Genomic DNA, 14,997 nt, shown 5'->3' with positions numbered 1-14,997 from the left:
TCCAATGGAACCTTAACCACCTATGGTACTTTGAATAGGGTCGATCACTGTTGTGCTACTATCAAACTCTAACAATGGAAAATGTACCTACACTTAAATTTGAATTTTGCATGGGTTCTAAGATAAGAGGGGTGTGCAAAGTTCCTTCTCAAGTTGATGTGTGCATCCCTTTAAGGTCATATTCAAGAAGGAAGGGTCACCTCTCTATTGTCTTCCCAACTCACATGGCATCTGCTTTTTCCTCGTAGGAATCAACATTGGCAAGTACATTCTAATGGCTAATCAAACAAGGATGCTATGCACTGATTGAAAAAGCCTTTAAATTCTTCAATGAGATGCAAGTAGGTATTGGAAAATGACTGAATTGAAAAGGCTATGGATAGGGCATTACAATTTTACATTGACTCACTACTTTTACAATATTCCCACTTATCATTTTCATCATTATTTTAGTTCTATAGCATCAATGTTCAATCATCCAACAAAAATCCAAGTTAAGTAGCAATGTGAGTAGCATTTATGCAATCAATTTGGCATCAACATTTGAATGGGTAGAAAAGAGAATTCATCAAGCCATCATAATCAGTACTATGTTGAATTCTACATACCTTCAATGGAGATTAAGAGGATCTATTACACTCAATCTCTCTTTATCAACAATAAGACTGGTTCAACAATTGGATGAAAAGAGAGATTCAGTTGAAAGCAATTGAATTACCTCTTTAATGTTGATGAAGAGTAGTAAATGAATCCCAACCAATCAATATTTAGTATAGACCACCATCTATGGATCAAGATTGAAGATCATAAGGCCAGCTTCAAGGTCCAATATAATTGCTCCCATGTAATTTTCAGCTCCCGATCAATAAGATTGCTCCAATGCATTAAGAGAATCCAATGCTTTGATAGAAGTCTACAATGGTTTGTAGAAGATCCTTTGAGTTTTGAAGAGTGTAATAAATTCTAGATAGAATCAAGGATTCCAAGAATTTTTAGACATTGCCATGTTCAAGAGGCTAAAAATGCATTCAATCTTGAAGAAATGCTTCAATGTAAGCCCAATCTTGATAAAATAGCTTCAATTAAACATTCTTGGGGTTGCAGACAACAAAAGCCCCATGAATTGAAGCCTCGAGGAATCAAAATTTGATGAAGATTAATGGCTTTCCTATTTTGATCCAATTTGAGATGAGGAAAATGCTTTGATCTTGCTTTGAAGCTCCAATGTTTGCCTAATGTCGGTTGTAGATGCTTGCCTTTCACTTCTTGAAGTTAAAAGGCACCAAGATTGACTTAAAACTTCAAGAGATTGTTGAAATCGTCATGCTGTCCATTTTCAGCCATAGCTAGGGCTGTGAAGAAAGCTTCAGGGCTGAAGGGGAGTGAAAGATAAAGTAATAGGTGACAAGTACTTCATGTTAGGGATGCCATTGATTAGCCAAATGTGAGAGAAGCTTGAATGGTTGAGAAGGTTGCTGATTCTTCAAAGAAGGGCTAGAAAAATGGCACAAAATGTTATGGCATCTTCTTGCTCCATGTGATCAATATTTTGCTGAAGACTAAGCAATAGATAGTCTACATGTTGCTTGAGACATCAAGGATCATTCTTTGAAGGTTTCATGAAGAGATATAGCCATGGCAAGGATATATGAGAATAGAACTTCATGGAAGTTTTCAACAAGAAGCTTGGAAAGAGGAAAGAGAAGCTTGCTCCAAAAGGTAATTGTGGCAAGTGAAGTTTTCTTTAGCTCTCTTCATCTCCTTAAGCTATCCTTGTTAGTTCATGCAAGGGCTACAGTGATGTAAGCAAGAAGATGAGCATGTAGGTATACATGTGAATTGTGGAGCAACACTTGACAATGTGTTGTGACTATGGCATGGTAAGTGTTGATAAGCATGCTCACTACAATGTGTTGTGACTATGTAATAGTAAGTGTTGATAAGCATGCTCGCTACAATTGCCTCGATGTGATCAATGAAATTTGTCGACTTCTTGCAACTGTTGCCTATCGTTATTAGTGAGTTGTTACTTGTTGTCATTGATCTTGCCTTGTATTATTGCTTGTTGTCTCACCGGGCTGAATTGCCGTTGCCTATAACCTAAAGCTCTGCAACCAACCTCTCTTACAGTTGAATCCACCACATCACTATCATATCATTGCCACATTAGGTTGCCATGCTAGGCATCATAACACATAACAACTATGTAATATAGTAAAAATGCATTCATACCTTAGCCAATATTTAGCCTATTAGGGTTAAGTATAAAAGGCTAAGTTGTAACTAGCCAATGATCTTTTTGCCATTTTACAACATTTCATGTTTGAGGTCTCAACCTCCCACCATCTAAGAGGGTGTATATTCTTGGCCACCATAGCTTGGGGTGCATACCATGCTGTAGCCTCTCATCACTTGATTCTTAGCCATTCATGGTAATATCATTTCATGCCTAGCCACCTTAACTATGTTTTCTTGGCATTTTAGTCTAATTCTTTGTATTTTCAATTTAATGGTTTCATGTGGGAATTAGCTTCTTTACATTGGTATTAGAGCACATCTTTGATCCAATGGGAATGTCATTTTCGTGGTGAATCTGGTTACAAGATTAGGCACAGAGTAACTAGAGGATAAGAGTTAGTCATAGGATTTGACACAATTAAAATGGTTACTAGATAATGTCTCTGCAAGCAGTAAGTCGTGACTAAATTTGATGGTCTTTAAGAATGTCTGAAAAAATAATGGCAGATTTAAGGTCATTTTGGTGGTTTGTAGCCAATTTGGGGTCATTTTGAAGGATCATGGACTTAATAGAAGCTTTTAGGGTTCTGAATCAAGACTACCAATCACTTGAAGATCAAGTGCCCAGGGATAATCCAAGATATGGAGGTAAAGGTTTTTGGTATTTTAACACAAATAAGTTGTCGTGTGATGCCTACAAGTTTACGAGCTTTCTAGCTTATTTCGAGAATACCATGGCTACAAGTGGTCAATGCCATTCATGATTAGGATGAGGTATTTGCTACTCTCTATGATAGGAAGGGGTTGAGAAGGAAATTTAGGACAATAACTAGGATGCCAATGGAGGATGAAGGAGCAATAAGTGAAACACCTACTTTACCTTCAACAAATGTTGTGGTCTATGGAATGATGTCAATATTCGACAACATCAATTTTAAAGTGCCATCTTACACAACCATCTCATATACCTCCACACACCACATTGGAACATCACAATTAGCTAATCTTGACATCAATGGTGGACTTTAAACATTGGATTTGATTCTACTAGGCATCATTCCACTCGTAGAATCCTCCTTCAACCTATCAATTCGGTTTGTTTGACTTTTTAAGGAAAATAACTAATAATAGCAATAAACTAATTTGCTAAAAATTTGTCCAACTGATAAAATAAAAATGAAATAAAAGCAACTAATGATTAACATGAATAATAGGGATGCTACTAGGAGTGTGCAATGGAGCATACGAAGACACTTGGGCAAGGTCCTATGCGAGCGAGGCAAAACAGGCTGGGATTGTGGAACCCCAACCCTTCGTGCATGCACGCAGCGGTTTTACGGGCTCGCTGTTCAGGCCCTTGGCTTTTCTAAATAAAAAAGTTCGTGGGTAAAACTGGTTTTGCTAACCAAAATGCTCGAGCCAAACTGACTCACTTTACTGCCTAACGGCCCCGATCGAGCTGAAGATGTTGATGTTGAGCCCGCCCGCCTGGGCCGACGAATTCCTCGTTCCCGACAATCGTAACACCATCAACAGCGACTCCGCCGCCACCGCCGCCGCCGCCGCCTCCTCTTCCTCTTCCACTTCCTCCTCCTCGTCCCCTTCTTCTTCCACCGCTTGTTCTTCAGGAGTCAACCCTGTCTCGGACCTGGTCTCCTCTCTCACCCAGCGCCGTCTTTATCGAGAGATCGCACTTGCCTTGCGCACGGCCATCGCCGATGCCAAGGCTGATTTCTCCTTCTTGCGTGTCAAGGGCCTGAAGACGCTCCTCAAGTTGCTTTCGATCATAGCCAAATCGGAGGCCTTAATCCCACTGTTTCAGGATAGTCAAACCGATGCTACTTTGCAAGGTTTGTCAGTTCTGCTCATCTTACCAGGCAGGGATTCTGTCAATTGTATAGACTGTTGAACTCGCAGTTTCCCGATTGTTTTGATGGTCACTAAATGACAGAAAGACATCAAAGGCTACTGTAGATGTTTGAATTCATTCATTATGGGCACCTTTTTTCAAGCCCATAGGATTTATGATGGTTTAACGGACCGCAGGACTAACTAGGGTCTTTACCTCCTGTGGAATTACATCTTAGATGATAGTCCGACCTTTTGGATAGGACCTCCATGTAAGACAGGTCAGAATTGTACACCAATATCACTGCTGTAACATATAAGTAGTGTTGAGAGACCCTTCACCCTTCGCAAGTAGTGTTGAGAGACCCTTCACCCTTCGCTTGCAGTTTGCGGTTTTTGTGTTTCTGCCATTTGCGTTTAGGGCTTGCAGCCCCAAAAAAGGTTGTCATCCTAGACTAATTGTGTTTATTTACAAGCCACTCTCTTATTCATTCCTCACTGATGATTCATTCAGTCCGTCACCTCTTCTCTCCAGCCTTTCCACTACCCTCACACCCCTTTAGGAGGACATTGCAGTTTGTGGTTCGTGGCTGTCTTCATCATCTTCCTTGTGCTACAGCAACCTTGTTCCCTTGTATCATATTCACTCCATGATTTAGATCTTCATCATTCCATTCATCAGAGTTTCGTCTCTCTTCTCTTCTCTTCTCTTCTCCATGTTTGCCGAGCTCACTTTGTGTTCCTCCAAAGTGAACTCCTCGCAAACCTTACTGTCTCGCTGGTACGTCATCTTTTTGACATGGTATCAGAGTTGAATCTCCTCAAACAGCAGCAAAGATCCTCCACTCTAGTGAAGGCAAAGACTAGTGGCGGGTTCGGCATTCACTTTTCTTCTTCTTTCGCTACATTAATATATTGTTTTTGCAGATTTCAGGTGTTTTAGCTTGCTGCCTACACCCCGTTCGCGGAGGACGTTTTAGTCGAAGCTGTTCATTGTTGTCTCCATCATCAGTTGGGGCCTGATTTCCAACTCTCTTCACATAGTTTAAAGCTGATTCTGGCTAGACGACTGTTGTTCTTGTGCAGACCTGCTGCTGTACAGTCTGCCATGTCTTCATTGTCTTGTTGCCTACGTTTTTTAGTCTTTCTCTCACATGCTCCTATGTTTTTAGTCTTTCTTTCTCTTGCACGCTGTCTTGCTTGTGTTTTTAGTCTTTCTTTCTCCTGCTGCTTACGTTTTTAGTCTCTCTTCTCACCTGCGTTTTTCCACTAGTTGTAATCTCTTACTGCTGGTCGCATCCTCCTCCCACTGGCAGCTCGCTTCTAGCCCTTCCACTGCCCTCCCATCCCTTAAGGCGGATATTGCGGTTCATGCTTCACATTGTTCTCACATCCCTTGAGGTGGACATTGCAATTTGTGGTTCATGGTGGGTGACCTTTTTCTTCTTCAGGAAGGCACATTGGTATCCATGGCTTATTTACTAACAAATGACCAGACTACTGGGTGCTCCTACTGTGGCATCACCGGACATACTACCGATGCTTGCCGACTTCGAACTTTGCTCCCCATCCCTTCGGAGTACATGCGTCTTCCACCAAGCACTCCTTGTGCCATCTCTCTTTTTTAGGCCACAGAGATCGTTCTGCATCGGCTATCAGAGTACTATGCTCAAGGCACTAAGATGCATCCGATGCGCACTAAGTTCTTTTGAGCACATGGAGGATCGATTGGTACTACGATCTCTTAGAGATCGTCACAATATCAGCGGCAGTCTTCTCCCACCTATTTTCGGGTACAGTGGCTTCCACGGTCTCTGTCTCTGCTATCTGCTCCACCGAGAGACAGTGATTGTTTGATACCGTCTCCTCGTCAGTCCACTCCTTCAAGAGACAGTGGCTGCTCGACTTCTTCCTCTTCTTGGCTACCCAGTCTGCTTCATTGAGCAATAACGACTGTTGCCCACCTCTTGCTTATTCTGAGCCTCACCCTTTCTCACCCTTGACTACTCAGGTTCGAGAGGCTACCTCTGGGAGCTCTTCAGCATCCCAGATACCTTCTTTGGCACGATCGGCGGCACTTCATTATCAAACATTTCGGAGTGCGTGATCCATGAGTTTTTGGATTCCCTATCTACTTTAGAGGGGGATTCTGAGGGGGATGTTATTTTTTCGCCCTTAGAGGGGACATCTACTTCTTCTTTGACTTCAGCGGGGGTCTCTCCATTTTCCACCTCAGAGGGGGAATCTACTCCACTTGAAGTTCTTCACCTATCCTCTACTTTCTTGGGATGGCTGTCTTCGACCAGCCATGCCTTTTACTGATACTCAGGATCTTCAGGTACCATCTAGATCGGGACCTCGGAGATTCAGCTGCGACTTGGTGACGAGGCCTTCGTATTCCTTCCAGCATGGATGCACAACGCTAGTGGCTTCTCTCCCAAGGTTGTGTTTCGGGTTTTCGAGTTCACTCTGTTTACTAGTCTTTATTGCAGGTTCCCTTTCTGGTGGAAATCTTGTATCTTAGGGATCCTCTACATCTTTTTCCTCCTCTTTTTTTCTTGCCTTGGTCACTTGGTCAGTATGGAGCCATCTCCCGAGATCGAGTACGTGCATATCCTTATGGTTCTCGGCACCACACAAAGCCCGACATTCCTTCTATGCATTGCATGTTTTCATCATCTTTGTACTAGGGTGCTTGGGCAAGTGAACAATTTCCCCACGAGAGACACTGTCCAAGTGGCACCTGTTGTATGAGCATTCTTTAGCATGTAGCATTGCATCTCCACCTCACTCTTCTCTTGTTCCCCTTTTTGGGCCTAAGAGGGGGTGTTGAGAAATCCCCTTCACCCTTTACGTGTAGTTTGCGTTTTTGCGTTTTGCGTTTAGGGTTTGCAGCCCCAAAAAAGGGTGCCATCCTAGACTAATTGTGCTTATTTATAGGCCACTCTCTCATTCATTCCTCACGGCTGATTCATTCAGTCCGTCATCTCTTCTCTCCAGCCTCTCCACTACCCTCACACCCCATCAAGAGGACATTGCAATTCGTGTTTCGTGGCTGTCTTCATCATCTTCCTTGTGCTACGGCACCCTTGTTCCCTTGTATCACATTCACCCCATGATTTAGATCTTCATCATTCCATTCATCAGAGTTTCGTTTCTCTTCTATTCTCTTCTATTCTCTTCTATTCTCTTCTCTATGTTTGCCGAGTCCACTCTGTGTTTCTCTCTGTAAACCCTACTATCTCGCTGATACGTATCCTTTTGACAAGTAGGAGGATGCTTTCCACTCTTGAATTTAGAGGTGGTCCTAGTGTCATAGGACACAATACTTGTTACAACTGTTAAAAGCTTCTGAAGCTGAGGAAAAGGTCTCCATGGCCATTGCGAGCCTTTTGAGTTTATTGCTATTCCTTTCCTTACTCATTACGAAGTTGCTTGAGAGAAAAAGACAAGAAGCAAGCGAGCAACTTTTTCTTCTTGATATTGAAATGTACTAAATCTCTCTCTAATGAAGAGGCATAAGTGGCAAATGCACTCCCTAAGGTCAATGTGCAGTGTGGATAGGATGGTGGATGAAATGGAGAAGCCACTGTAATCTCCACCTAATGTGCATGAAATGGAAAGGACTAATACATAGGGTGAACTGATAGATTGAAACTGTGATAGAGTTTCCAATGTTGTCTAACTCAGATTGAGGCTCACAAGCAGGAGATGTACATAGAAGAAGATGATGAACCACTGCTTGTTAACACCCTTCCTCAAAATTTGGGTGCGGTCTAAGGGGAGAGAAGCAAAAAATCGAATATAAGATTTGATCATGCATATGCCGATTAAGTTTGTTGATGTAGGTGTCCAAACGAGTAGCATTAGCCCCTCTTGAGATTAGAATCTGGTACTAGGGTTGTCTAAAACAAGCCAATGGGAGTGGAGAGGTCTTGAATGAGTCACACTAAATGTATGGAGTCGGAAATGGATGAGCCACATCCCTGATTTGACCAGAAGACAATAGCAAGGTGCTATAGAAGGTGCTGTAATGCACTTCTGCATAAGAGAAGCACTAGGGAATAAAGTGCAAAGGGTGGGATATGCTAGTGGTAACAAAAAGTGGCTTCGAAAAGATGGAAAGAAGTTGTTGTATGATGTAAAAGACTTGATATAGTATGTATCTTGGAAGATCTCCTCATGATTCTTGGAATTCCTCTCTAAAATTGATTGAAGGGCTAGGTAATCCATAGCCACATTGCTGATATTGATACCCCCCTCTGAAAGGGATAGAGGGTTCCCAAGGGAACGGGCAAAGGAGTTGGTGGGGGATGGGAAGGTAGTTCTATCCATGGAGCATTTTCCTTTATTACATTTTCCACATTTTCCATCTTTTTTCTTTGTTCCTTCTACCACATCTACCCATGTATGGACGTCCTTTTTTAATCCCTTCATCTCTAGTTTAAGCTCATGCATGCCTGGTAGTTCTCCTTGTACTTTCATTTCTTGTTCCTTATGTGCATTTAGCTCTTCTTTTAATTGCAAGATATTTGTCTTGTAGGAATCTTTAGTTTTTTGCATTTCAGTTCTCATCGTGTTCAATTTTGATGCTACTTGCATCTGTATTCCCTTTTCCATAGTATATTTCTTTATGCATTCTTTTCATCTCTTCTTGCAATTTAGCCCGGACCTTCTCATGGATTTCTTTCTCCATTTCTTGCATCATGATTTGCAGCTCTGCGCGCATCATGATTTATATCTCTCTGTACATGGATTTGTTAATGGTCTTTGGGGTCTTCCCAAGCATATTTGATCCAGGGAAGATTGTTCATTCTTGGGCTTTGTGGTTGTAGGTTTTATCCCTTGTGCTTTTGGGTGGACTATGGAATACAACTTCCATAGCCACATTGCTGATATTGATACCCCCCTCTAAAAGGGATAGAGGGTTCCCAAGGGAACGGGCACAGGAGTTGGTGGGGGATGGGAAGGGACTTCTATCCATGGAGCATTTTCCTTTATTACATTTTCCACATTTTCCATCTTTTTTCTTTGTTCCTTCTACCACATCTACCCATGTATGGACGTCCTTTTTTAATCCCTTCATCTCTAGTTTAAGCTCATGCAAGCCTGGTAGTTCTCCTTGTACTTTCATTTCTTGTTCCTTATGTGCATTTAGCTCTTCTTTTAATTGCAAGATTTTTGTCTTGTAGGAATCTATAGTTTTTTGCATTTCAGTTCTCATCGTGTTCAATTTTGATGCTACTTGCATCTGTATTCCCTTTTCCATAGTATATTTCTTCATGCATTCTTTTCATCTCTTCTTGCAATTTAGCCCGGACCTTCTCATGGATTTCTTTCTCCATTTCTTGCATCATGATTTGCAGCTCTGCGCGCATCATGATTTGTATCTCTCTGTACATGGTTTTGTTAATGGTCTTTGGGGTCTTCCCAAGCATATTTGATCCAGGGAAGATTGTTCATTCTTGGGCTTTGTGGTTGTAGGTTTTATCCCTTGTGCTTTTGGGTGGACTATGGAATACGACTTCCATTCCTGGGTGTGTTGTCTCATCCTGAGAGGCATCCTCCATATGCATTGGCCATGATGGGAGTGGTTATGTATGCATTGGCCTTGATGGGAGTGGTTACATTCTCTAGATCATCTAGCAGTTTGGTGCAATTTTCAATTTTGTAGTCTCGTAATCTTTCACAAGCACAGTTGCCTTCACGGCCTACAACAATGATTCATATGTTACATTGAGAGTTTCAAATGAGTGTTGCATTTCAAAGTATCTAGTGCTTTACTGTTACATTCAGAGTTTTAGATCCGTATTGCATCAAACCATAGAGTATACATGACTGCATTGTCGACATGTTAGTATCCAGTGTGCTATTTTTGCATTCAAAGTTTCAAAGTAGGTGATGAAATGATTTGTAGGTCATCCTGTTTCAGAGTTTCAAAGTTGGTGATGAAACGATTTGTAGGTCGTGCTGTTTCAAAGTTTCAGAGTTCACTTTTGTTAGTAGTATAGTTAGCTCATGAGTGAGTCTGGGATGTGCCTTAGTGGGACAGGCATTACTGAGTATTTAAGGTATTTTTAAATTGTCATTACGATGATTATATTGGCATTTATTGTTTGCCAACCAGCATTAAATGCTGGTTGACCTGGTCACATTTATGACATTATTTTGTGCTATATATTCGGGCTCCTCCTCCACAATTCATTCATTCAGCACTTGCAGATTCGAGTGCAGGGTCTTGTTGGAGGAGGGAGCTGGTGCTAGTGCCCACACAGCTGATGACTTACTATTGTATGCGACTGTTTCGTGTTTGATATATGGATTTCATTTTCCAAGCATATCTCTGAGTTCTCCTTTGCAGTGTTCTTGTGTTGTCTCTTTTCTCTTTCTTGTGTTGTGTTGTGTCTCTTTTCTCATTTTCCAAGCATATCTCTAAATTCTCCTTTGCAGTGTTCTTGTGTTGTCTATTTTCTCTCTGTCTTGTGTTCATCAGTTTATTTCAGCATCCACTTATGACATGGTATTAGAGCCCAGGATCTACATTTGCATTGCTGTTTTCTGCTGATTATTGATGTCATCTTTGTCTACTGTAGAAGGTGGACAACCAATCTAGTAGATTTTTAAATCCTAGATCTAGGATTGACACATTCATGATAGGTTGTTCCTTGATAGAAAGTGGGATTGGCTCCTAGTCCAGGCTCATATGAGGGGACACTTTGGCGGTCTTGGCCAAAGGTGAGAAATCCATGTTCACATTTGCTCAAAGGCATTTTTGATAGGACGCTCATGTATGCTATGGTGAGATATTGTTGACAAACACAAAGAGATGCTATGATTCTTCTCTATTTTCAAGTTTTGGTACAATTGGCATCGGCAATCAGGTTTTGTCCAAGTCACCTTGGTGGTGGCTTGATCACCTATTGCTTGGGCATCCATGGTCCTATTCTGGTGGGCTTTGCTGTATGGTCTATGATGACTCATTATCATTTAAGTCTTGTATTCTATCAGATCACCCATAATTTGAGAGAGGGTGTTAGTAGTATAGTTAGCTCATGAGTGAGTCTGGGATGTGCCTTAAATGCTGGCCGACTTGGTTACATTTATGGCATTATTTTGTGCTATATTCGGGCTCTTCCTCCATAGTTCATTCATTCACCACTTGTAGATTCTAGTGTAGGGTCCTATTGGAGAGATGGAGCTGGTGCTAGTGCCCATACAGCTAGCTAGTGACTCATTGTTGTACATGACCGTGTTTGGTATATGGATTCCATTTCTTGAGTGTATCTCTAAGTTCTCCTTTGCAGTGTTGTTGCATTTTCTCTTCTCTCTCTTGTGTTTTATTTAGGATCCTTCTATGCTTCCATTGCTGCATTCACTTCTAATAACTTTTGCATCAACTGTCGCAATCATTGCATGTAAATCACATCAGGTGTCTCATCACTACTAGTGTAGAGGATACAATGTTCTTGTGAGAACTGGCGGGCTTGCAGGACATTCCCAACAAGAAGACCACCGATAAGCAGCCTCCATATAGAAACTTTCCCTTGGTAAGGAATCTTGGACTTCCATAATTGAAGAAATCTGTCTCACCACTTTTGTTTGCTATCCTGAGCATGCTAGACTTTATTAGCTTTCTCATTGATCCATCGCTTGTCCTCCACCATCTTATGGTAGATTTGTTAGCAGTCATGTTTGTCATGCCTTGTCATCTCCTGCCTGTGAGCCTCAGTCTGAGTCAGACGAGGACATTAGGAGCTCTGACATGTCTGTCATGTGTTATGATGGGGGAGGCTAGTCACTCTTGACTGGCTATCTTAGGATGTGTATTTCTTTTTGGCCTCTTTTAGTGGGCAGCCACTGGCTGTCCGGCCACTTTTTGGTCACTGTTGTGGGGCGCCCATTTTAGGGCATTTTTAGGGTTTGCGCCCATTTTAGGGTTAGGGTTAGGGTTTGTCCTTTGCCTATTTATAGGCAGCCCCCCTCCCCACTTGATCACTTGTCTTCTTGCAGATTCCGATACTCCTCCCCCGTGGTGGCGCTGCCATCATCATCAGCCTGATCTGGTGCCCTCACTGACGCTTCGGGCTGCGTGCAGGGACTGATCAGTCCATTTCAGTGTATTCAGCATTCATTTCAGTCAGTGCAGATTTCTCTTTCTTATTTTCTGCTTTCTCTCTCTCTCTCTCCCTCCGTGTTCGTATTCCCTCTTCCGCAGCGCACTCTCACATGGTATCAGAGCTGAAGGAGAGTACACGGAGCTGAGATTTACGCGGGAGAACACCCACAACTTTGCGTTTGCTGGTCAAGACGTCTCCAACAGTTGAGGCGTCACCTTCTGCACCATCTTCTTGATCAAGGCAGCCTGTTTTGGTGTCACATCTTTGCGTTTGCTACTGGCGTCATCCCCAAATCTGCGTTTTCAGCCTGGGCGGTCCTCCTCTAGCTGGGCGACACTCCACCAAGCTGCGTTTTCAGCTTCTGTGGCTGCGTTCAACCTCTGGCGGCACTCCTCCAAGCTGGCGACCTCATTCCTACTTGCTTTTTGAGGCAGGCGGTTGTTTTTCTGTGGTGATTGCATCGTTAGCATTTGCGTTTGACATCATCCTTGCGTTTTGTGCAAGGCGGCCAGCTCAGGAGCTTCTGGTGTTTGTGTTTCGGCACCGGCAACCTTCCCTTGTTGTGTTTTGGTGTTTGCAGATATCGAAGATGTCTTCTCATCAGTTTACAGGCTTTGATGACTCAGATGACGAGCTTTTGTCTCGACACTCATCTGAACGGAGGCGTGATTTCTATCACGAGGACCGTCGTCCGGAGTCTATTCCTCTTTCCCGTCCCCCTTCTATTCATGTATCTCGGCGAGCCTCTTCCAGTGGGCCGAAGATGCAGCCTTTGGTACCCCCTGTACAGGTACCCGTACTTCCTCAGCTGCCCAAAGAGGACCGGATGGATGGCTCTAGCTTTTCTCTATGGTCTTGCAAGGTGGAGTGTATCTTGGACTCCTTCGATCTTTGGGAGCTTGTTTTTGTTCCTATTCCCCGGCCTCAAGTGGATCCCGTAGATGGGACATCTATGGATCGTGCAGCCTTATGGGATTGGCTCAATTCTAGAGCCAGATCTTTCCTCTTTCTGAGTTTGCAGGATTCTGTCCTTGTTCATGTTCACAGGTTAAAGACTGCAGCAGACGTGTGGAGAAAGCTCGCGTCTCTCTATCAACAGAAGACGTTTGCCCACTGGATATCTCTCGAAAAGAAGTTGCGGATGCTCGCTATTGATGATAGTCCTTCCATGAAGGACCACATCAACAGATTACAGGATATGAGGGATGAGCTTGCATCCACCAGCCTTCTTACATCGAGGACCCGTGAGAAGCTTCTATGGGAGGAGCTATCCCCGCTTGTCTTGGAGCATGACGAGCGACTCAGAGAGGTCAGTGCTAGTGGATCCGACTCCACTAGAGCCTTTGTTGCAAGTTTGGGAGGATAGAAGAAGAAGAAGAAGTCAAAGGCTAAGAAGAAGGACAGTTCTTCAGGCTCTGACTCAGATTCAGAGAGACCGAAGTGCCCACATTGTGGGAAAGGGACACATCCCGAGGAGAAATGCTGGAAGAAGTACCCTCACCTTCGTCTGGGAGCGACGGGTGGATCTACATCGGAGCCTTCTTCTACCTCTACACCAGCTGTTACCCATGAGTCAGTGTTCCTTCATATCTATGCTTTGAAGGAGGATCCTTCTTCCGTGGCTGCAGTGTCTTCTGCGCAGCCTTGGTTAGTGGACAGTGGTGCTTCGAGTCATATGACTCCCCGAGGTGATTTGTTACAGGATCTCCGTCCATCAGAGGGTTCAGTCACTGTTGGTGACATTTTATCGGTGCCTATTAGTGGTGTTGGCACATTGCCTTTGTTTATCGACGGACCTTCGAGCTCCTTTTCACAGGCGCTACATGTTCCGGATTTGGGCCTTCCCCTCCTCTCAGTTTATGGCCTTACGAGGCTTGGCACACGAGTGATCTTCACCAAGCATGCCGTTGTTATTGAGGATTCTCTTACAGGAGTTGTTTTATCTACAGGTTGGCAGGAGAGCGGGCTTTACAGGCTCCATTCCCCTTCTTTGATGCAAGGTCCTCCGCGGCAGTCTATTGCTACACCCGTTCCCGCTTGTGCACCTTCTATTCCACAGGTTCCTTCCCATCCCCCACCTTCTCCTCCAGTGGTTCCCTTGTACCCCCCATCCCTTTCAGAGGGGGACGATCTCGGTGATGCGGCTGTGGATTCCCTGGCCCCTAGTGTTTTAGAGGGGGATTCCCAGGATCGTGAGGAGCTCCTTCAGCGGCAGTCTACATCGACGGACTTCATTGACATTGGCATTCCTCTTGCCACCCCAGGATCTATTTCCTCTTCGGCCTTTAGCCACATCCAGGATCTGAGAGGGGGTGTTAGCAGTCATGTTTGTCATGCCTTGTCATCTCCTGCCTGTGAGCCTCAGTTTGAGTCAGACGAGGACATTAGGAGCTCTGACATGTCTGTCATGTGTTATGATGGGGGAGGCTAGTCACTCTTGACTGGCTATCTTAGGATGTGTATTTCTTTTTGGCCTCTTTTAGTGGGCAGCCACGGGCTGTTCGGCCACTTTTTGGTCACTGTTATGGGGCGCCCATTTTAGAGCATTTTTAGGGTTTGCGCCCATTTTAGGGTTTGCGCCCATTTTAGGGTTAGGGTTAGGGTTTGTCCTTTGCCTATTTATAGGCAGTCCCCCCTCCCCACTTGATCACTTGTCTTCATGCAGATTCCGACACTCCTCCCCTGTGGTGGTGCTGCCATCATCATCAGCCTGATCCAGTGCCCTCACTGACGCTTCGGGCTGCGTGCAGGGACTGATCAGTCCATTTCAGTGTATTCAGCATTCATTTCAGTT

The 14,997-nt window shown here is 43.6% G+C and overlaps 1 protein-coding gene across 4 annotated transcripts in view; it reads left to right on the top strand.

The window, feature by feature from the left end:
- Nucleotides 1-3,550: 3,550 nt before the first annotated feature.
- ISI1 (binding protein) overlaps nucleotides 3,551-14,997 on the top strand; it is a 111,257-nt gene continuing 99,810 nt past the window's right edge. For 2 of the 4 annotated variants that reach the window (XM_087672728.1, XM_087672727.1), the window contains exon 1: nucleotides 3,551-4,088. In XM_087672728.1, coding sequence (XP_087528854.1) covers nucleotides 3,704-4,088 — 385 coding nt within the window. In that variant the 5' untranslated portion in view covers nucleotides 3,551-3,703. The remainder of the gene's footprint in view (nucleotides 4,089-14,997) is intronic. The other 2 variants (XM_087672730.1, XM_087672729.1) reach the window with 2 other exon arrangements.

This window comes from Lygodium microphyllum, chromosome 30 (assembly GCF_053477565.2).
Source record: "Lygodium microphyllum isolate KBCC chromosome 30, Lygodium_microphyllum_v1.1.10, whole genome shotgun sequence".
Taxonomy (NCBI): Eukaryota; Viridiplantae; Streptophyta; class Polypodiopsida; order Schizaeales; family Lygodiaceae; genus Lygodium; species Lygodium microphyllum.
The sequence above is the reverse complement of the archived record's forward strand: the minus strand, read 5'-3'. Positions and strand labels throughout refer to the sequence as shown.